Source organism: Ascaphus truei, chromosome 10 (assembly GCF_040206685.1).
Source record: "Ascaphus truei isolate aAscTru1 chromosome 10, aAscTru1.hap1, whole genome shotgun sequence".
Taxonomy (NCBI): Eukaryota; Metazoa; Chordata; class Amphibia; order Anura; family Ascaphidae; genus Ascaphus; species Ascaphus truei.
The window spans coordinates 32,995,238-33,020,030 of NC_134492.1; the positions used below are offsets into that span (position 1 = coordinate 32,995,238).

The window sequence follows — 24,793 nt, forward strand, 5'->3', positions numbered from 1 at the left end:
GAATCAATGGTGTGTGTAAAGGGGGAAAGACAGAAGTGACAGATAATGCTATCTACATATAGTGATGAAGAAGAGACACACACCAAGTCTTTAATACAGTGAATTAATCTTTGCTGCCTGTGATCTCAAAATAGGCTTGGTTCCAAACCTCTACTCTATATATCTAAATGCTGAAACATGGCAATAGTGGCATCTGATACATTAGTCCACGCTTTGTAACTAATCCCTAGGTCACGCTCATGACATCATAAATCATGTCAGTAATGTTTGACGCACGTTTCACCCCTGGGAGCTTCTTCAGGGAGCCTCTGTTCGGCAACCTCTCATTTACCCTCTCTCTCTGTACATACTCTCACTTGGTGACCTTATTAACTCCTTTGGTTTTAGGTATAACTTCTAAACAGATGATACGCAGATATATCTGTCCATCCCTAACCCCAAATCTGTAATCCAATCTGTAACTGAGCTCCTCATAATAATTCCTCCTAAACCTGCTTAATATCCCCTTTCTCGATCATAGGAAATGGCATCACCTTCTATTTTGTTGCCAAAGCATGTTGCCTAGGTGTGAAATTGAACTCCTCCCCTTTCTTCTCCATTCACGACATGGCTACAATTTGTCACTGCTTGCTGAGTAACATTGCTAACATCCTCCCTGTTAATCGACTGCATGTATAGATAGGCGAATCGTCCCAAATCCTTTTCCCGGACTTTCACCCCAAAATACGTTTCACGGGGCAAAATCCGCAAACGCCTTTGGTCGGTTTTAATCCGTGCGGATTCATCAAAAACCGTCAATTGATACAACCCGTGGACAGATTTGTAGAATCCAATCCGATTTAGCAATCCGTTGGTCTGATTCTTTAGAATCTGCCATCGGATTGCCGAATCCGCGTTTTGGATTCTACAGATCCATCCATGGGTGGCAGAATCCACGGAGTGTATTGGTAATAATATAAAATCTGCAAACCATGAATTGCCCTTTGTGAGATTGATCCGCTGAAATCCACACACCAACGGAACCGGCTGGTCCGCTGTGGATCCAAATTCGGCAAAAAAAATGTGTCCATCACTAACTGCTTGCCCTTGTCATCTCCTGTTTAGATTGAGGTAATAATCTGCTAACAGGCCTCAGAACTCTCACCCTTACAATTTGTCAAAAATTCTGCTGCTAGACTACTTTCACTTTCTCCAAGAACAGTCCCTGGTCTTCTCCTCCTTAAATCTGTCTTCCCATCAAGTTTCGGATCACCTACAAAGTTCTCTTCCAACCTTCAAGGCTCTCTACTCATCTGCCCCTACCTACATATTAGCTTTGATCGCTCGCTATGTCCCTTGTAGCAGGGTGGATTCCCTGTTATGTAATTATGCAGGAGAACCAGACTTTCAGAGCTTGACAGCACTGAGCATGTTAAAGCCAGATGCTTGTCTAAATTAGCCTGCTCAGCTGCCTCAACAAAGGTCTTTTAAAAAACCTTAGTCACTGAAGAGATCTCTCTGATACAGGAAGCTTACTACACCTGGACCGCATAGGTACCACCCTGCACAAGACAGTCAGACACCGTTGGATGCTTAGATTACTTTTTAGTAATTAAATGACCTTTTTTTGCATTTACTTTGTCTCTTGTTTTTTGGTGTGCTTGGCTACTGCCCATCTAATAGTTTTTTGTTTCCTGACCAGATTCTTGCCTGCCTTAGCATCTAGGTTTACCACGCATTATCCTTTTAGACCCCTGCTAGGGGCATCCCAAATTTCTGGCTTTGAGACTCTTTTGTAATCTTAAACTTTGAAATATGTTTAATGCAGCAATCCTCTCTAGAAGAAACTAAACTTTTAGGGGGTAATTAAATATACACTGAATTGGTAGATCTCACCGTGATTAGCCATAAAGCCCCATTCAAGTCTGAATGGGGTATTTGGGAGCCAGTTCAACATGCCCCATAGTCTATCAGATTATGTTACATCTCAAAGCATAACCCACCTGCCTCATCTCTGGAAGATCCACATTACCAGGACTGTCCCATAAAACTGCTATTTGTCCATCGGCTGGGCCCAGCACTAGAAATACTGCAGCTGCTTAAGGCTGCGCTCATGGTGGGGGTGTCACTACGTGTGCACATTTGGGACTCTTCTTTGCTACCTTACTGAAGGTAGCATAGTACTGGCGGCGATGTAGCGCATCATCGCTGCTGCAGTTTGGAGTAAATTTTTCTTTCCAGGCTACAGTCACGTGACATCAGCGTCATGTGAGCTGATTAAGCCAATGAAGGCGAATCAGCTCTGAGACGCGTCTGTGATGCTTTCGCCATGCCCCCGCCACGCCTTTGATCGCCTCACCAATCTCCTGCAGCCAAGTGCACAGATCACGGTCACCATGAACGTGGCCTAAGAATGTGATTAGAGGCAGGGCAGTCAATCACTGCTCTATTTCCTGACATCAAGCTCACAAGTCCCTGCAAGGTACTATTCAAAGCATAGCAGGGTGCGAGTTCAGCAAGCAGATCAGTGGATTGCAGCCGCGATTTTTCCAGCAAAAGTTGACACACCCATATTTCCATATTTTGTACGCTGCCCACTTCCATTGCTAGATACCTCGGAAATTCCCAGTGTGACAGACGGGCACAACAGCACCCTGGCCAAACAGTATTGAGAAAATTGTGCATCCAAGAAACTTTCTTGTTACTAATTTGGTCACCTGCAATAATGTTTCCAGAAGCCATATTGTGCAAGGTTACATTTCATGGGAGAAACAAGTGTAGTCGCAAGTACAGAAATAAAATAAAAATATGGGGCTGTGCAGATTGCTACTTTAAAAGAAAACCTTGATCATGTCCTGTGTTTTAAGAGGATTTCAGCTTATAACACCAGGTAAATGGAGACTCTCTACAAAACAAATATCAATGTACTGTTTTCTATGTGTATGAATAATACAGTAGCATATTATTTAGGAAATCATTCCAAACACAGAGTATTATACAGTTCAGACAGTTAAAGAAGTAGATGTTAAAGTGCTCCCTCTAATGTTTCTTGATCACCATGTCGATTGCTGCTTTGCTTTAATAGTTCGGTAATTAAAAAGACAGCAGCCATTGTATACCTATTCATGCTGGCATTTTATGTATGTTCCACTGATTACTTCTGAATAGGGCAGCAATTAGAAAGACAGCTGCTATTGTGTGTCTACTCAAAAACACAGCAGAACATGCTTACAGGCAGTCCTCGGTTATCCAAAGGGATCCGTTCTGGAAGTGGCGTTGGATAGTGAAACCCTTGTAAAGTGAGTCCCATGTTAATCAGTGGCGGTGAGCGTTGGATAAAGCATTCAGGCGTCGAAAAGCAGCCCATAGGGTGGCAGTGTAAAGCGTTGGATATGCCATTCGTTGTAAAGTGAAATGTTGGATAATGAGGACTACCTGTACTCATATCATAGATTGCATGCAGGTGCTTACACCTGAGCTAAACTGCACTTTGAGGGTGGTGGAAAGGGGGAAGAATAATAAAATATCATCCTAGAAATATTCCCCCCCCCCCACCTATTTTTAGACAGGGCAATGTAGTTTGTGACATATTTTATTACATTGTTTACAAACAAAACATACTGTATGTTATAGAACATGGGCCTAAACAGACTGCCCCACAACATCTAATACAATAGTCCAATCTACCAATATAAATGTCTTCTTTATACAAATGTAATCAGCCTTCAAATATGAAATTGAACAGTTGTATGGTGCTCTAAACAGGATCATGTATTTAACATACTCCGGTTAATAAGTTTTTTATTCACCTTGATAAAGGGCTTTTCTAGTCCGAAACGCGTTGGTGTATTGTTTGCTCAATGATCCATTAAAATAGCCTTATTTTTAATCGTGGGAACGCACTCCTGTTGTTTTTGCTGGCTTACTAGCATTGGATGTAGTGCTTCATTTTTTTCTCTCTCCCCTGGCTTATTCAAATACGAAATGAAGGGGTTTTTTTTACCCCCAAAACTTAGTTGTACTTTTGAAGGAGAGAGTATACAAATAATTTAGACATGAGGCAAAAGGGCCAAGGGGAAGGCCATGCTAATCACAAATGTGTCGCTTGAACAATCAGCACAATGAAAAAAGGGATACATTACATTAATTTATAATGTGGGGATTAATAGTTTCTTAGAAACACATTTTGAGTTGTATATCAACGTTTCTTGGAGCAAAAAAACTGCAACAGATTGATAAAATATACACACTTTACTGATTTCGGTGGCATATACACATTTAAAAAAAAAAAAAAAAAAAAACCTGCTGAAATTATATTTCCCCAGTCTTGTAGTCAGGCAGCTTTCATACATAGCTCCCAATATGTATAAGGTGGATCCTCTCATAAGGCAGTTTGTTGAGCCATACAAGATATTTTATAATTGCACTGAGTCACATCTCACATTTTAAGTATAATTAATAAAGTATAGAGCTGCAAAATAAATACTTTATTTGTGTATACTATCCTTACTCATCAGTTATTTATAAGGGGCAACATACTTTATAATTCACATTGACATTTTGCTTAGAAACAAAACACAGTATTTTCTGTGATATTTGAGTCACTATATAGAAGATAATTTTCTTTGTTTCCCCTGAACTAGAGTTAGCAAATGGATAAACATAGAGAACTGCAAATAATGTCACCAACAGAGAGAGAATACAGAAAGTAATACTTACAGAACAGTTCTTGTCAGCATTGCGCTTCCACTGGCTTTTAACCTGCTTCTTTACTGACGTGGAATATAACGCTGCGTGAGTTGCAGATCGAGGATTCAGTGACAAAATGCTCTGGAATTGAGAAAGATACACAAGTTACTAAGACCGATGTCATGTTCATGACACAAAAAGATAAACTGCAGATCTTACTATTAATAACAAAAAGTCCAGGCATTAAACAACCATATGGATCATATACTAAGCTTAACACTGTTAAGGAGGAGTGGCCAACTCCAGTTGTCCAAGGCCACCAACATGTCAGGTGTTAAGGATATCCCTGCTTCAGCACAGGTGGCTCAATCCGTTGGCGGAGCCAACTGTGCTGAAGCAGGGATATCCTTAAAACCTGACATGTTGGTGGCCCTTGAGGACTGGAATTGGCCACCACTGCTGTTAACAAACCCTAAACATCCATTAGGCATTGTCGCGGCTACAATAACAAGTACATGCTTACTTCTATAATGCATCACAATAGAAAGCTGGTGCTGTGTTCTATTGAGAGACACCAGTGTCCTAAGCAATGCCCCGATGATTGAATTGTCAGTATATTTATGGAGGTATCCGAGATGCAGTCGTCTATACATAATTAAAATGTGGTAATCATGGAGAGAATGAAAAAAAAAATCTCCTTTTCTGCAGTGAATTTCAAGGTGGCATTCATGTTCCATGCGACTGAAAAGGGCATTGTTATGTTTAGCTGAATTCAGAGATATTTATGAAAGAATTCCATCAAACAATAAGAGTATGATGTTTAATTACTTGTTTCCATAAGGAATAAGTATATTCTTTATTCGCACAGGTAGAGGATGGAAAAGAGTTAGCTCATAGAATAGATGGTACAGACATATGGTAGAAATGAGCGCAGGCTGGCAAGACCACCAAGATCCCTTCTTCAGGCTGGCAAAAATCTGCATGAAGAAGGGACTGTATTTGTCCTAAAAACTTGCAATCTAATCATTATTTACTACTTTATTATGGTTTCCGTATATAGTCTTCATAAGGGACCACAGTAGAAAAAAAAAAAGTAATATAGTCTCTCTCATATTCATATTCATATATATATATATATATATATATATATATATATATATATATATATATATATATATATATATATATATATATATATATACACAAATATAACTGTATGCTCATCTGCATGTCTTAGGCAGGTCTGCAACCTTATTTGCAACCTTATTTGCTTTCCTGTGGAGGGTTTTTGTCACTTTTTTTACTCACCATAACTTAACTCAGTATTATGGTTTATATATATATATATATATATATATATATATATAATATATATTACTTTCTTTTTTTCAGACTCAAGACGCCAACAGATAAAAAATATTGTTAGACGTTTATAAAAACAAACAAGTTCCAGGATCACTCGGATCTTTCCATCCAAGTACACGTATGTGGATGCTTGCAATTATTTTTCAAGGAAACAGATACATTCCTCTTATGAAATGAAGTTAAAATGTAAAAAAAAAAAACCCACAGAGGCATACAAGTTAATTTATATCTAGATAGATTATTCTAAAATTAAACTAAATTGCACAGTCCTGGTAATAGTTTACTGGGCTTTGATTCTGTTGTGGATTTTTATTTTGAACACTGTGGGTTTTGATGATTTAGGGCAGGGGTGCGCAAAGTTCCTCAGCCGAGCCCCCCCCCCCCCCGCCTGCTCTGCCCCTGGGTCGCCCCCCCTTTCCTTGAATGCGGCGTCAAATGACGCTGCGGGGTCATGTGACGTTACATCACCCGCGGCGTCATGTGACGCCAAGTTGTGCGACTGGCATCAAATGATGCCACGGCCTTATGTGATGTCACGTTACATGACCCCGCTGTGTCATTTGATGCCCGTCACCATGGAGACGCGTGGACGCGAGGCCTGGTAAGTGAATTTGCAGAGGCCCTGCGCTGAATAGCGTGGTGCCTCTGTAACTACCGTGCCCCCCCTAAGATCTGTCGCACGCCCGCCAGTTTGCACACCCCTGATTTAGGGCATAGCAATCTTTTCAGAGATTTAAAGACATTTAATCAATGTCTCCTTCAAAAAAACACATCACTATCTTATACAATTAAAAAAAAAAACATTTCCCCCAAAAAAATTGTTGCTCTGTTTTCTCTATTTTCCTTTGGTCCATCTATTTATTTTTTTTACTTTGTCGTGCACACTGCCTGAACTAGCAATTTAAAAAGGTAATTTCATATATTACAACATTTATACAGGTGAGATCACGCTGGGCATAATACGTGTAATTTACTCCTTTTCCAAACAAGTTTGGAGGGGGAAAAAAAACCCAACGTAAACTCGAACTTTCTTCCTACAGTTAGTAGCATTTGTGACGCCTGGTTGGAATACAATTAATAAAATGAAATAAAACACATTTGACTATTGTTTGACTGAACAAATGCAGAAATACAAAAGGAAATGGAGAGGAGCAGTACATGGAAAGAAGTCAGTCCACCAGGTGAGCTGCATACACCAGATGAACCAGATGACGCAAAAGTCAAGTTACTGAAAATGAATGCATACCGCCATACGGCATACAGTAGTCCAAAAGTTTTGTTCCCGCAGTTTAATGAATAACCCCCATAGTGTGTATTAAGCTTTTACTGAGATTGTATTCACATCACATATATCTACATTATTCTTTTAACCAAAATAATCTCTTCAGCGCTTGGGGAAGGAAGGGCAGCTGTCATTTCCTATCATAGTCATGCGGCGCTGGAACCTTTAGCAGGTATTTTGAAGGCATAAGAGGCATAGGAGTCTTACTAGACCAATGATCCAGTTTTCCTAAGGGCTGTTATATGTGGCACAGCACTTATAATTGGCTGAGGTTAGTCAGCCCTTCTATACCAGGGCCACGTGCGCGCACGGCAGTGAGCGTGCACCCGGCCGATAGAGGGAAAGACAGGGAATAGAATGCTGGCGCTTAAATGTATGTATATGTGTGTGTGTGTATGTATATATATATATATGTATGTGTACAATGTTAATAAATATTTTATTTTTACCAGTGTTTTTTTTTTTTAGATAAATAATAAATTACACACACACACACACACACACACACACACACACACACACACACACACACACACACACACACACACACACACACACACACACACACACACACACACACACACACACACACGGCACATACACGCGCGGCACATACACGCGCGTTCACACATGCATGCGCGCGCGCACAGCCGCACACACTACAGTATATTACAAGCCTAAAGCAGCAAGACACATTTTATAAACCACATTACAATGTAGGCAAAAAATGGTGGGTTTATATATAGATATATATTTATACAATTACACTGTCTTATTCCTCTTCCCCCCCACACCCCCCCCCCCCCTCACGTCTCCTGACTGTATAGGCTGCTTTTGCATTTCAATATCGAAAAGCCTTTTATGCCTGTACCGTTAATTTTCACAGTAGGCTACCTGTTTCCACCTTATCAAATTTCCCACTTCCTCTCAACAGCCGTTGCAACCAGATATCCCCCTTACAAACACTGTATACTGTATAATATGTTGTGTCTGTATTTCTGCCACACACGATGAAGAACCCAGAGAGATTTGAAAGCTGTTAACATATTAACTGTTGTACTCGTTTGTCCAGTGAAAGGTATCATACCATCTACTCCCTCTCCCTCCTTTGTTACTATATAACAATGTTGTTGACTTTATTAAGCTGAAAGGAAACATGCTCCTTTTTCCCCTTTTGAAAAGAAACTTTTTGTTTTCAGCTGGAATCCTGTAATGCAGAAGAAGAAGATAGGAGGAGCAGGAAAGGACCCAAAATCAAAAATATATTAAAAAAGGTACTTTATTGTGTCATGAGACCCATCCAACGCGTTTCAAACGTCACCGCGTTCTTTATCAAGGATAACATACAGTGTAATGCAACCTGTTAAATACCCTCTTACCTGCGTTCAATTCGCGCCAAAACGGCACACGTAGTGACGTCATGACGCAATGCGCAAAGCCTTGCGCATGCGCAGAGCGCCAAAACGCGGTCGAAGGGCGGAAGTGCCTACAGCAGGATGGAGAGAGAGGCTAAAACATGTAAGGGCAATAAAATATACAGGTGCCCAAACAGGACAAAAAAACAACTGAAATAAACATTAACTAATGATCCTCTGCAGACCATAAAGATAAGAAGGAGGAAAAGTGAAGGGAAAGAAAGGGAGGGAAAAGGGAAGGGAGGGGGACAAGGAAGAAAAACAATATAAAGCATATAAAAATACAATGCAAACAATATTAAAACCCAGTTATTAAAAACAAATAACACTAACAGCTAATAAATGGAGATAACTAATAGGACACAATATGTAATAATATAAACTCATCAATAATATCACTAATTGAGGTGTCAGAAAGTAATGTGGGACTTAGAATATGTAAAACACAAAAGGAAAAGAAAACAAAAAATATACAAAAAATCAAGAATCATATTTTATAAATAAAAATAAATATAAAGAAATTCATTGGATCAAAGGATGATCTGGAACTAAAAAAAGTGGCCTCAATACCATTCAATATTTAAACCCATAGGGAAGCGTGTTCTAAGAATAAAAACCCAATACGCTTCCCTTCGGTTCAATAAATTGACATTGTCACCACCTGTAGGTCTATTATGAAATAATTCTATGCCAAAAATGAAAAGTTTCCAACACCTCCCTGTCTACATTCAGAGAAGTGTTTGGACACTGGATGATTAAGGTCCTTTAATCTTATAAGTCTTAAACGCTCTAATATCCTGACTTTAAGAGCTCTAATCGTTCTCCCCACATATATTTACCACATCCACATGTTATAAGGTATACTACAAATTGACTCTTACAATTTATAAAGCTTTTAATGTAGAATTTTTTAATGCTTTTACCCACCTGGGTATCATGTGAATGTGGTAAACTATCATGAAAGAAGATGGAAGGTTTCATGTGTTTGCAGACACTACAAGAACCGCATTTGAAGGAATCTCTGGTAGTAAAAGAAAAATTGTTAGTCTTAGAAATAGTTATGTCACTTGGGGAAATATAGGAACCGACAGTTCTCGCTCTACGATACACAAATTTAGGACCAGACCCAATATATTTATTCAATATTGGGTCCATAGATAAGACATTCCAATGTTTGGAGATAATTGATTTAATGTCCCCACTCTGTTTGTTGAACTGTGAAATAAAGAGTGGACATTTATTGTCAAATTTATTATGTCCTTTATTCTTATATTTATTCACATTACAATTTGTTTCCTATGAGTTTGTACATGTGTATCAAGGGGAGAGCGTCCAATAGCCCTAGTGAGTAAAAAAGATGATCTCTCTGTATTGAGGGCGATATCAAATGCATCAGTGATGCTGGTCACGGAATAACCTCTATCAATAAATCGTTGGCTAAGATCCTCAGACTGAGAAAGAAAGCCATCAGTAGTCGAACAATTCCTTCTCAGCCTAAGGAACTGTCCCTTGGGGATGGCACTAATAATATGGGGTAACTGTCCGCCCTCAAGAAACTGTTTCTTGAGTTTTGTTTTCTGTAAACATCTGTTTGAATTTTTTTATTAATATCCACAAATAGTTGAAGATCCAGAAATTCAATATGGTGTGAGTGAAAATGAAGAGTGAATCTAAGATTATAATCATTATTATTAAGATAATTAACAAAACAGTGTAGTGTAGTGAATCCCTTTTCCAAATAATAATTAAATCGTCTACAAATCTTGTATAAAAAATGATATTGTTATGAAAAGTGTTGGTGCATGAAAAAATTAAATGTGCTTCCCACCACCCCATAAAGAGATTTGCATACGACAGAGCAAAGCTCGTGCCCATAGCGGTGCCAATTAACTGTAAATAAAATTTGTGATTAAAGGTGAAAAAATTGTGCGTGAGAAGAAATAAAATTGCATCTAAAATAAATGCTGACTGAAAGATTGAAATTTCTGGTATCTCAATAAAATGACGAACAGCCGCCATCCCCTGGTCATGCTGTATAATTGAATAGAGAGATATCACATCGAGTGTGACCAACAAGTAATGATCATCCCAAGTGACATGCTCAAATTGACTCAAAAGATCACCAGAGTCCAGTATAAATGAGGGTAATATTTTTTTGTAAACTTATTCTTTATTTGTTTTTTTTTTTGTTTTCTTAAGAAAAGTGGGAGTGGGGTACAAAACACAAAAAGGGGAACATGTTACTTGCGAGTCACATACAGTTGTATCATATGGATAACACATTCAATGGGGAGACAATAATGACATCACTGTTATTACAGTGTTTAAAGTAATGAATACAGAAAATTAACTCAAAAGACTTAAAAGGGGAAAAAGAAAAAGAAGGAATTGTCATTGCTTTTATAATATTCATTTCTTTTGTTGTCATACCAGCTTAACCTCCATGCATTTGTAGAGCATCCGACACTGGATACTGGATACTGGATACCCTCCAGGCCCACCACTGCAATCCACACCATTACGACTCCCATCACACCAAGGTTGTCTCAGTAGCGAAGCTCTTGATTCTTTTTTTTTTGTTTATATATTTTTTTTTTTTTTATATAATTTCCCTAGCTAGTGTGTTTTTGCCTCACCCATTTCTTGATTTTCAGGACTGGAGAGTAGCCCTTGAAAGATATCTATTTCCTATATAGGTTCTCCACGGTTCCCAGACATCTATGTATTTCTGTACTGTGTCGTTTTGTATCCCCGTCAGTTTTTCCATAAGACAGATCCTCCATAATCTTGCTTTTACAGCGTGTATGGCCGGCTGCTGTTCCTGTTTCCAGGCTTTGGCTATTTCGCATCTGGCAGCTGTGTATATGTGTGTCAGGAGTTTGTCATCAGTTTTTTCTATGTTTTCAATTGGCCTGCATAGCAGTACCTTCCAGGGGTCCAGGGGGAAGTCATACCCAAGAATTGTCTGCGCCATATCATGTGTGGCCCTCCATAGCTTTGTTACCTTTGGGCACGTCCACCACATATGTATAAACGATCCCTGCTGGCCACACCCCCTTGTACACACTGGGGACATGTTTCTGAAAAATTTGGACAATCGTAGTGGGGTGTAGTACCATTGGTGGAGCATTTTATATGCATTTTCTTTTATTGATACACATGTGGAGCTCTTTGCTATTCCTTCAAATATGTTATCCCACTGCTCTTGATCTAGTTCTCCCAGCTCTTCTTCCCACCTCGTCCTCCATTTGGTCTGTATCCCCAATTCCTGTTTGCCTTCTGCAAGTATGCTGTATACTTTAGAGATTAGGCCCTTTTTGTCCTCCCCCATGAGGCACAAATCCTCAAATGTTGTGAAGTCGCTATACGGACCTGACCTCTGTATGTGATCTCTCAATTGGAGATACCTAAAAAAGGCCGAGTCAGGGAGGCCATAGTCTCTCTTTACTACCTCAAACGTCTTTATAGCGTTGTTTGCCCATAGATCTTTTACCCTTATGATATCTGCCTTGCTCCAGTCTTTAAACGCTGTTGGTTCCGTGCCCGGGGTAAAGCTAATATTTTCAAATAGTGGTGCCATCTGAGATTTGTAGGTGGTTAGCCCGTGTTTAAGTTTCAATGAATCCCACATGGTTAGCGAGTGCGTGATCGATTCCAGGGGCACCCTCAGAGCTGGTCTTTCTTTTTTTGTTAACCACAGTATCATTTCTATGGATGACCCAGATATCACATCGGACTCAATTTCCACCCACTTTTTCCTCTGTTTGTGTGCATGCCAGTGAACCAGTTGGCCTACATGCGCCGCTTGGTAATATTGCCACAAGTGTGGCAAAGCTAGCCCTCCTGACTGTTTGGATCTATATAATGTGGGCAGCTGTATTCTCGCTTTTTTGTTATTCCATATAAATTTTGTGATAGCTTTCTGCAGCTCATGCATGTCCCTGGCTCTGACCTGTACTGGAAGTGTGTGGAAAAGGTACAATATTCTTGGCAGTAAGTTCATTTTTATGGCATTTATTCTACCCAACCATGATATATGATATCTGGACCATTCTTCTAATTCTTTTTTCAGCGTTTTTATTAGTGATGGGTAGTTGGTCTCGTATATAGTGTCGGGTGAGTTAGTCAACCATATTCCCAAGTACTTTATGGCCTGTGTCTTCCAAGCGAAATCAAAGTTTATTTTTATTAGCTTTAGTTGTTCCTGAGGGAGGTTTATATTTAGGGCTTCGGATTTTTCGTTGTTTATTTTAAATCCCGATAGTTTCTGGAACTCTGACAAGTTACTAAATAAGTTTGGGAGTGAGGTGAAGGGTTTTGAAATGGTTAACAATATGTCATCGGCAAACAATGCCAGTTTGTATTCTTTTTGTTTGACCTTAATCCCCCCGATATCTGGGTTTTCCCTGATTTGGGCTGCTAGCGGTTCTATCGCCAATGCGAACAATAGGGGCGACAGCGGGCATCCTTGTCTTGTGCCATTCCTTATGTGGATTGTCTCAGACTGCATATTAATATAGGATACTTTAGCTGTGGGTGTGCCGTATAGTGATGTAACAGCATTCATAAATTTGCCTTTTACCCCAAATGCTCGAAGTGTCTCAAACATATATCCCCAGTCAACACGATCAAAAGCCTTCTCCGCGTCTAAAGATAGTAGCATCGAAGGCGTTTTATTGTGTTTGGCTATCTGGATTAAGTCAATTGTTCTTCGTGTGTTATCCACTGCCTGACGACCTCGTATGAATCCTGCCTGGTCTGCGTCTATCAGTTGCGGAAGATACGTATTCAATCTTGTGGCTAATATTTTGGAAAATATTTTGAGATCGTTATTGATCAAGGATATCGGTCTGTAGCTTTTGCATTGGGTGGGGTCTTTTCCCTCTTTATGTATTAATATTATTTTTGATTCCAGCATCGTTTGAGGAAACTGCTCTCCCTCAAGAGCTTTGTTAAATATCTTTAGTAGTTGGGGAACTAATATGTGGGCTAATTTTTTATAGTAAATGTTGGATAGGCCATCTGGTCCCGGGGCCTTGGAGTTCTTCAACCCCTTTATTGTATCTAATACCTCTGTCGACGTAATTGGCTGGGATAGTTTTGTTATATCCTGTTCTGTGAGTTTAGGCAAATTTATTTTTCTGAGAAATGCTCTCTGTTTTTTCATGGTGGAGTTCCCTTTTTCTACTTTGTCTCCATTGTATAGCTCTTTGTAATATGTGGTGAATTCATTAGCTATTGTCTGTGGGTTTGTTGTGCACACTCCGTCTTTTCTTCTGATGCTATGTATTCTAGATTGAATTCTATCCTTCCTTAATCTTGTGGCCAGCATTGTGTCGGCCTTATTGGCCTTCTCGTAGAATTTTTGTTTTGTCCATGCTATGGCCTTCTCAGCTTTATCCGTAAGTAGTAAATTTAGTTTCCCTCTGAGGTCCCGCAATTCAGTCTCCCTGGCTATACTATGGTCTACTTTATGAGCCTCCTCTAGGGTCTTTATCTTTTCTTGCAGGCTTGTTGTTTGTTTCTGTCTCTCCCTCTTTCTATGCGAGGCGACACTGATAAGCTTTCCTCTCACCACCGCCTTATGGGCCTCCCAAAGGATATAGGGTGAGTTCACGCTACCTTCGTTTATTTGGAAGTAGTTGGAGGCCTCGTCACTGATCTCAGCTATGACTTCTGGCATCCTTAATAGAGACTCGTTTAGTCTCCATGTCCCTTTACTTGTTTGTTTGTGTATGTCGACAATGTGCACTTCAACAGGACCATGATCTGACCAAGTAATAGGGTGTATTGTAGCCTTTGTAATTTTTGGGATCAGTAAGGAATCTACAAATATGTAGTCTATCCTTGTGTATACTTTGTGGGGGGCTGAATAGAAAGAGAAGTCCCTTTTCTGCGGATTCATCTCCTTCCATGCATCCCTTAAATCAAACTCTTTAAGTCCCTCTCTGAGGGTTTTTCTCTCCCCCTTTCGGGCAGCCATTGTCTTAGCTAGGGCAGGTTTAGATCTGTCTTGTTTTTCATTTAAGGCTATATTAAAGTCTCCCGCCATGACCAGGCGGCCCCGGGAGGTTGTGCCCAGCAATCGAAACAATTTTGTGAAAAATATTCTCTTATTTTCATTTGGTGCGTAGACATTAACTAGGGTTATTTGTGTATCTTCTATGCTCCCCGTGATTATTAGGTATCGTCCTTCTGGATCCCTTTTTACCCTGTCTACCTTGAATGGAGAGTTCCTTGTTAGGAGTATGGCCACCCCTCTTTTCTTTTCGTCCTTTGCCGAAGCTGTGTATATCTGGGGGTATAATTTGTCCCAATACGTGGGGGTGGAGCCAGCAGTGAAGTGCGTTTCTTGTAGGAATATTATGTCCCCTGAAAGTCTCTTATATTCTGTCATGGCTAGCTTCCTTTTTACCACATTGTTCAATCCCTTGGTGTTATGTGATATTAGTGTTAGTGTCATTTGTATTTACCTGGGTGTGAGGTCTTCTCCTCTAGTGGATTCGTTTTCTGGTGTCCCTTGAGGGTCGGCCCGGAGGGTATCCTTGCACCTCGTACAGTAATGACAACATTCAAACATGTAAACATCAAAAATAAAACAACATATATAGGGTAATCCAGGTGACTAACATAGCCTGGATTTGTGTGTTCACTGGACGTGAACGAACTTTCTCTGCGATTGCGCAGTAGCGCTAATCCAACACCCATAACCTTGGGTGTGTACGGACCGTACTGCGGTCCCAGGCGGCGGGCCCGCTCAACAAATCAACTTTTTTTTTTTTTTTTTAACAGTTAACATTTCTATCCCTTTTTGTTTATTTTTTATTTAATATAGTAGACCTTTCTTACCAAATGTGTACCTCTATACCATTGTGACCAGCTTTATATAGAGCAAGCATGACTCAGCAGTCGGGATCATATATTTACCCTATCTTGTCTACAACTCCCCCCTCCTACATTTTTTCTGTTTCATTTATTTATTTTTGCCTAGCTACATGTATTCTGCGTACTGTACCAGTACTTCTACTTCTACCTTACGGGTTACCCGCTCAACCATGGGGGAGGGAATGACGCTGGCCCCTTCTTATTTCTTATCTGGATTTATATAACACATCTCAGTCTATCATTTGGGCATAGTTCCTTATGTCGGGATTTACGGGTCTTCTTCACTTTAGCAGGTTTTGCATAGACCTAAGATTTAAGATTTCTGGGGTTCCTTTGGATTTCTTCTGTGTGGAGTGGCTCCTCTGCCCACTTCTTTCCATACGGGTCTGACGGGAGGCGGTCTGTGTTCTTCGCTGGACATGGAGTCTGGGGGTTGCAATCCCAGTCTTTCTAGGAAGTCCACTCCCTCCTCAGGAACCCTCATGTAGGCTTGCGTTCCATTCCTGGTGGCGATGAGGCGGAATGGGAACCCCCACTTGTATCGGATTTCGTTGTCTCTCAGGACTTTTGTGATATGTCTCAGGGCCATCCTCTTCAACAGCGTTGATGGAGCTAGGTCGTTGTACACGTCTATCTTCACATCTCCCCATTTCAGCCCTCCTTTTTCCCATGCCAGTTTAGAAATCGCTTCTTTAGTTTTAAAGTAGTGCATCCTCACCACTACATCTCGAGCTCTATCTCCGGCTTGTGGTCGCGGTCTGAGCGCTCTATGCACCCTGTCCAGGATCAGTAATGCTGGGGGCGTTTCCGGGAGAAGGGTCTGTAGCCATTCAGTTGTTGCTCTCTCCAGATCTGTGACCGTCTCTGGAATGTTTTTGAACCTGAGGTTGTTTCTTCTTGCCCTATTTTCTTGATCTTCCTGTTTTTCCTCCACGGCGGCCATTCTGGCTCTTAGGGCCAGGATCTCCGTATCCATAGTGGTCTGGTTGTTAATGGTTTCATCCACTTTATGTTCCAGCGTATCTGTGCGTTCTCCTATAGAGCTGACCTCTGTTCTGAGGTCTTTGAGAGCGCTTTGGAGCTCTTGGTGGAGTAAGGTTTTTAGGCTTGCATATAAGTTCTCAATGTCTTTTTTGGTTGATGTTTGTTCACATACCTCAGGTTCATGTTCAGTGTCTGACTGGGTGGGAGATGGCGCTCTGCTGTCTGACCTGCCCGCTTTACTTTTCTCTTTTGTCTTGAAGAAGTCTTGCGGCGTTGGTTTTTTCGGAGCCATTCTAGGGTGTTGTATATCCAACGCCTCCAATCTATGCGTTTCCTACTTCTTTTGTTTTGTTAGATGCTTTGGTATGCCCGCCGCCTCATGGAACCCGCTTTAGGCGGTCATTGTGGACTGCGCCACGAGCGCATCTCCGAGAAACATATTAGTGTTATGTACTCTTGTTTTGGTAATTTTCACTTGCGTAGGGTGCTCAGGGACGGGCCCCACCAGCTGTAGTAGTGCAGATGAGATTTAATTATTATCTTTAATTTGTTTGTCACAGATGAGATTTAATTATTATCTTTAATTTGTTTGTCTGTCTCTTTTCTTGCTAATGGTGGGTAGCCCCAGTCAATCCACAGTCCTTTGGCTTGGTGAGGCTGTTTTTTTTATTAAATTTTCTGTTTATTTTTTTTTTTTTTTTTATTCTGTGGGGATCTGCACCTTTAATTCAAATCTGCGGCGGCCATCTTGGATTTTGCTGACACGCAGTCTGGAACGCATGGAGCAGGCGGCTCCGCTCCCCGCAGCAGCTCCGTCTTCACCTCAGAGGTACAGGCAGGCGGGGGGGGGCGCGGGGGGGGCGCAGGTAAGCAGGGGGTAGGTTGGTACAGCTCACCCCGAGCGGCCGCCTGCCAGGAGAAGTTTCTTTTGATAGTGGAGTCAGCCTCGGCCGGCCGCCATTTTAGGCTGCTCTGAGACCGGAGCCCCACGCTCAGTGCTCTGAAAATGTTCCCGCTTGTTGAGCACCGGAGCCCTCTATTGCCCACCGCCTGTGGGGAGGCAGGATCGTGTGTCCCAGCGGGGGGGGGGGGGGGTACTGGCAGGTCGGATGTCAGCTCCTTTCTTTTCCTCTCCCTACACATTAGCGGCCATCTTGTTAGCCGTCCAGCACCTTGCGAGGCCGCCACAGTTCGGAGTCAATGTGGGGGGTGGGGGGGGGGGGAGGCCGTGGGACAGCGCCTGGACCGGCGATACAGACCTCCCGGGAGCGCACTGGCAGCCCTTTTCTAAGGGGTAAATAGCTGCTGCGACCCCTCTCTAAGCTTGCCTGTCTGCAGGGGATGAGGGATGGGTCTCTCTATGTCTAGCTCTGGAGAGTGCTGTGTGTGGCACAGGACTCAGAGCCGCAGTGAGTTGCAGGTCCAGATATAAGTTTCTGCAGCCCCTTCTCCTCGTTCGCCTCACTCTCCCACTCACCTCTGTAGCAGTTGATGTCGGGCAGGACAGGTTGCTCTTCTATGGTGGAGCTCGATAGGCCCCTGGAGCCACTGTTTATTTTTCTTTACTTTTGTTTATCTTTGTAATGTCCATGTATTACATTTTTAGGCTCAAAATAATCTGTATGGTGTGAGCTGACCAAATTCGTGGGAATTTAGTTTATTTGGCTGGCGATAAGCAAGGATTGCTGTGGATTGCGAGTTAAGGCTTGAGGAGCTTCAGTAAAATGCGGCCATCTTGGTCTGACTCCAAGCCACGCCCCCCCGAGGGTAATATTTTAACAAAAGGTTGAAGAAAATTGTTAACATATCTAGAGAGACCATCTCCCAAAGATCCAATACTAGAGACAATTGGCCGGCCAGGAGGGTCGACCAATGTCTTATGGATCTTTGGGAGATGGTGGAAGATAGGAACAATAGGATGAGATGGAATGATATACTGAACCTCATCACTGGAAAGAACCTCCATGATAACACCAGAGTCTACTAGTTCAACAAGGGCTTCCAAAAAGTGCGATGTGGGATCTGCGGATAGCACAGAGTAGGACAAGTCATCCTCAAGTTGGCGTAATGCCTCCCTGATATAACTGTCTCTACTCTGTACCACCACCGCACCCCCCTTATCCGCACTCTTTATAACCAATGAGGAGTTAGTTTGAAGAGCCTTCTAAGCTACACGTTCGTCTTGACTCAAATTATCATGATTGATTCGTGAAAAAGAAAACCCTTGGGCTAAAAGACAAAGGTCCCTAATGACCAAGTTTTCAAACATTGTTAAAAATTGACCTTTAATGTGAGTGGCGTAGAATATAGAGCTCTTTTTAAGACCAGAGTTCCATTCGGAAAACGTTGGGACACTAAATTCATCAGGGATCTGTTCTGATAAGAGATCATTCATATCCTGAAGAGTATAAAAATCATTAAAAGTATGCAATGCAATAGAACCTGGAGGAATGGTATCGGATGAGGGGACATCACCCTCGATAACGGAACCCTGTAATGCACAAGTCATGGTAATCAACTGGCTTCCCCAGTATTTGCACATCCCATCCATGTAAGACATCGAAATCAAAGGGAGTGAACACTTTTCCTGTAAGAGAGAAACCCAGAGCGCTTAAAGCCGCCGTCTGCTCTGAATGACTTTTCTTTTTTGCATGTAACTTATTTTAGACGATCTTTTTTACAAGGCCGTATTTATTTTTGAGATCTGATGCTCCATTCAGGAGATATTTTGAAATATTAAGAGTCTAGGACCAGAGCCCAGTGCAGTCTAAGGCTGCGCTTATAGTGCCGGTGACGTTGCGGGAAAACAAATGTATTGCCGCCGTCGTGTGCTCTTATAGTAGAAGCGACGCAACGGCTTGGTCGCAAATCGCTGGACCGCAGCCTGATGTCACTGTCACTACAAGCGCAGCCTAAGGCTGCACTGGGCTCTGGTCCTAGACTGCATGGCCCTAGAATGCAATTTTCATTAGTACATACTGTATCCCTCATATCTGTACGTCATTCACATCCCATTTGTGAGCACCAATATACATTGCGAAAATATTAATATATTTAATATTCACGTGGTGAAAATAAAGTTAAGTATAAAAGCGCAATATAATTTGTGATATTTGTGCACCAATTTTACACCAAGAATCAATTTGCAACGCTTAGTACATAGGCCCCTTTGTGATTGCTTCAATACTGTAGAGATACACATTCTGGATATCAACAGTCTTCAAAATGGGCCAAAGAGGCAATTCTGTAACATCTTATGATCTCAAAACCCAAATGTTACCAACGTTTTTTACACAAAGAATGTACAAAAATCATTGTACACGTAAACTACTTCTATTTGCACCAATGTACCACATGTAAAAAAAAAATATCTGTTGGCTGTGAAAACCATCACAAGAATTTTTGACAGACAAGCAAACAGTGTTCTCAGACTTAATGATGAGAACTTCACACAGAGCGGAGAAGTAACTACGCAGTAATATGCCAGGTGTAACCACTGGATGCATAGGAAGGCTGACACTGATAGATTACTCCTCATTTTATAGTCCATAGTGCTTTGACAGGGCAGAATTTTAGCGGCGACACTTTGCTTGTTTTAGTGTAAGTTTTCCTTGCTATGTTACTATTCTTCCATTACTCTTTACCACTATCAACTTTACTAACGCTAATCAATTATGTTATACTTTAATTGGCCAAACAAAAATCTGTTCTAATTGTTTCTCTCTGTGATAAGTGCACAGACATTACATTTTATTGTATGTCCTCAATCAATCGGTTTTAAAATAAAATAATTTACAAGAAACAGCTGCATGAATGAATACTGATGCATTGCAGTTTTCCATTAAAGCAGAAATAAAGAAAAATATGTGTGTTGAGTAGCTTCCCACCTCTGGATTTCTTGTTTAAGATCCATATTTAATAACAGTTTTTATAAATCAAAAAAGGAGGAAAACATCTATATTATCTCACTATTCATTGTCATTCCAGTCATTATTTAAATACATTATATATATACAAATAGTCAAATATATCATCAAAACCTGCTCAAAAGCATACATTAAAAGTAGTTACAAACGTTTGAAACAAGTAGTGATATTATTTTCAAGTAGAATTATTTGTACTCTATTTACATTTGCACTTTAAATAAATAAATATATATATATATTTTTGCTACACAAGCATTCAATGTGGACTGTCCTTCAAGTTTGGCCACTTGCACAATTATAAATTAAGTATTGGTCTCAGCCTTTGTCATCATACCACTGGGACTTTCAGTTAGGCTCCTTTTTATTCATCTCATGTTACCCTTACTGCAGGCTTCATAGCATGACCAGTGTGACTCAATGGTAGGGAATAACCAATAAACAATACACTTGTGTGTATACTCCTTTTATTTTGAACTAAGGTGACCGTGGTGCACTGCCAGAACAAAGTTAGAGCCACACAAAGTGTGGTGTGCCACCACGATGACCTGGCATTGCATCAATACAGTATGATTATATGACGTGTATAGTATATTCAGGTTATATTCAGAGGCAGTGTATACAACAAACACTGAGTATATAACCAGATGGCACTAAACACCAACACATACGGTAGTATAACCAGAGTACAAGTGGGGGTAGGGGAAGAGGGGGATACATGAGAGAGGGGGAAGATGGGGAGACATGGGGGAGAGGTAAGAGGGAAAGACATGGGGGAAGGCAAAATGGGGGTGACACAGGGAAGGGAAAGAGGGGGCAACATGGGTGGGGGTGAGGGAAGAGATTGCGACACAGGGGGAGAGGGAAGAGGGGGCAACATGGGGGAGGGAGAAGACACAAAGTCCAGCGTGGGGCTGACAAGGGGGGGAGGCGTTGTGGTGATATGAGGGGGAGTAGTGAGGGAAAATGGAGGCAGTGAGAGCCAAGTGGTGGTGTCATGTGAGGCTCTGCCCCGTGATCTCAGCATTGGGTGCAGGCTCTGCCCCCGAGTGTGATCCAGACCTTGCTGCAGCTGGTTCCTCATCAGTGCCTGCTTTGCAGACCACCCCAGAATCGAATCAGGGCTCTGATTTTAGTATCAGCTTCTGCTGTGCAGCCATTCAGTGATCGGCTGTTACAACGTTAATGGAGTGACAATGGGTTATCCCTACTTTCTTGTGCTCAACTGTTGAGCTCTCAGCAGCCTGGCAGGCGGCTCAGCACAGAGACTGTCCTGGAACCTCTGTGTATTTCCCCAGTTCTGAGGCAGCCATCACTCCATTGCAACATTGTAACTTCTTTGTTGGCTTCTCAGCATGTTGCCTAACCACTTTTCCACTGGCTGAGTGGTATGATCAAGGGCCCTGGCTGTTTGTCTCTCCCTTCCCCTTTTCCTGCATGTCAGGTCATATCCTCTTTTCCACCTGCAGCCTTCAGGAACTGTCATGTCCCCCATCTTCTGGTAAAGTTTAATATAACTTACCTTTCCCTGAATTATTGCTACCTATTACAGTCGCCCACCCCCTTTATGTTGCTGTTGTACTTTAATGAAGCTTACAGAAGAAAGGAAGGATTTTGTGTGCATAAAAGGGGAACGAGTAAAACTACCTGCCTCCACCACTTGCGACAGTGTGCAGGAGTCAGACTAGAGACCCCACCCCTCTACACATCACAAGAGTAGTGGCTAGGACATCTTTCTCCCTCCATGTCTCTGTGTCAGCCTGACAAGGCAGCTAGTGTACAGAGTGACTCCGGAGTCACGTCCCTTGCCCCTAAGCAATGACGTCATTGCACATGCGCACTTTATATCGGGCTTTCCAGTGTCCGATTAACTGGAGTTTGAAATTTCCCAGGAAGTTTCCCGGGAAGTGAAAACATTGCCTCACTGTCTCCTGTACAGAGTTCTCTGTAGGCAGGAAGGGGGAGGAGTCAGTGCCTCGCTGGGGGCTTCCTATCCAATCACCTTCCTTGTCTGAGAGTTGCTCTCACTCACTATACGACAAGAAAAAGCTGATTGGCAGGAAATGAAAACGTGGCAAGGTTCTCTATTAATTTGGTGTTTTTGAGTGTGCTTTGTCATATTTTTTAACGTTTTTCAGATTAAAACTAGAAAGACATTCTCCATTTCTGATTCAGAAGATAAATGATATTATAATAAGGATACATCTTTCGATAATAATGTGTCTTGCCTTTGTTTAAGAGGTTTACTTTTTTTTTGTTTTTTTTTTTTAAACTAGGTACATCATTACTACTATGTTTTCGTTACTTTAACCACGGAGTGCCCAAGAAATAAGACAGGCACTGGTTGGCTTGATTAGTTGTACTAAAGTATATAAGTATGATTTATCAAGGTAGAAAAAATGATTGCCAACAGCACAGATAATATACAGTGCTTTTCCGGATAGTGCCCAGGACGCCCGATGGGGGCTCAGTTCAGTCCCAAATAAACTATAAAAAATAAATCCTACTGCACTCTTACCTCAAGTATCCATAATACAAATCACTATATGAAATGTTTTCATAATGCCCTTATTTTGCAGTCAAAAGCCACATTTTGAAGGTTATATGGATTTATACAACTAATCTGAATAAAATGACAATACCATAAAATAATATAAACCTGATGATATCTACTGCATATTTCAACTCTGAGTGACTTATGTAAATAATGTCTAGTTTTCTTCTTTTATTTTTTATCTCAAAACTAACACTTTGCTATATGATAGATGGATGTGTTCATTTCTGTAGACACAATAATGTAACTTATATTCATAAAAACATCATTTGCCCTTTTAGCTCTTTAAATCTTGTAAAATATGGGTGTTTATGTATAACTTATGCTATTATATTCCTTTATATTCAAGCTTTGGCAAACTGCAGTACAGGCATACCCCGCTTTAAGTACACTCACTTTAAGTACACTCGCGAGTAAGTACATATCGCCCAATAGGCAAACGGCAGCTCACGCATGCGCTTGTCATCACATCCTGAACAGCAATACCGGCTCCCTACCTGTACCGAAGCTGTGCGCAAGTGGGGAGACTATAGAGACTGTTACAAATGTGTTATTTACATCAGTTATGCCTGTATATGACGATTGCAGTACAGTACATGCATCGATAAGTGGGAAAAGGGAATGCTTCACTTTAAGTACATTTTCGCTTTACATACATGCTCCGGTCCCATTGCGTATGTTAATGCGGGGTATGCCTGTATACCAAATAGGGGTAAAATATTTTCTTTGCAAGGCAATACATCCCAAATTGCACCATTAGAATGTGCACAGCCCTGAGACATGAATGCTTGAAAGGTTTGTTTTAAAAAAGCGTGATACCCAAATTAGTGCAAGTGATCTTTGCTAATTCAGTTTACCACGAAAAACTGTGTACATTTGATGTAAAAGTTGCTCTTTGAAGCTTATTTTTAAATAGTACAGTACTGTGATAGACAATAAAAAAACATAAATTAGAACTTGTATTCGCCTCTTCAAAAAAAATTCAGAATCAGCATATCCTAGTGCTCAGTCCTGCACCACGACTGCTAATGTACAAATGCTTATTATAATGTCAAGAATGAACCGGCACTCTGACAAATCAGTGGGAATAGACAAAAGGCTTCTGAGTTCTGAGGAAGGGGCTAGGGGTCCTGAAACGTTGCTTTATGTAATGTGCCGATCCATTGTGTACATTACTGTGATAAAGACAATACATGTGCAAATATGACCACGATTAATAAAATGAAACCCCAGAAGGAAAAGAGATACTGTATGTAGCCAAACATAAAATGTATATTTCATTTATATAGATTTTCACAGAATCCCTGGCTGCAGTGGAAGCACTGTTTGCTCAGCAATAAGGGGGAAAGACAGGGTTACAGACCTGTCTGAGACATGCAAATGCACCATAAGTTGTATTTTTATTTTCTGTACACTATTTACATAGCACAAACCATGTGTGGTGTCTTTAATTATATTCTAACACAGGTGTATGGAGAAAACAAAACCTAAAAGTACATTTTGGGAAAAGGAAACCGCTGCACAGAACACTTTACAATCTCCGAGACTATTCCTATATTTGCCTCTTTCCCCCTAGACATAAACACAGAGCTTAATATGCCCCATTATACAACAACTGGATATCTCTCTCTGCTCCATTATAATATGTCAAGAAACTGTACCCTTACAGTATATCTCTTGTTGCTCTCTACTGTGTGTACAGTATACAGCTTTATTT

General features: G+C 41.0%; 1 protein-coding gene across 1 annotated transcript in view; it reads right to left on the reverse strand.

Annotated features, from left to right (window-relative positions):
* Window positions 1–24,793, reverse strand: part of DPYD (dihydropyrimidine dehydrogenase) — a 755,572-nt gene that overhangs the window by 666,557 nt on the left and 64,222 nt on the right. Inside the window, 1 exon segment of the mRNA XM_075616482.1 lies at window positions 4,699–4,809. Within this exon segment, the coding sequence (XP_075472597.1) occupies window positions 4,699–4,809 (111 nt within the window).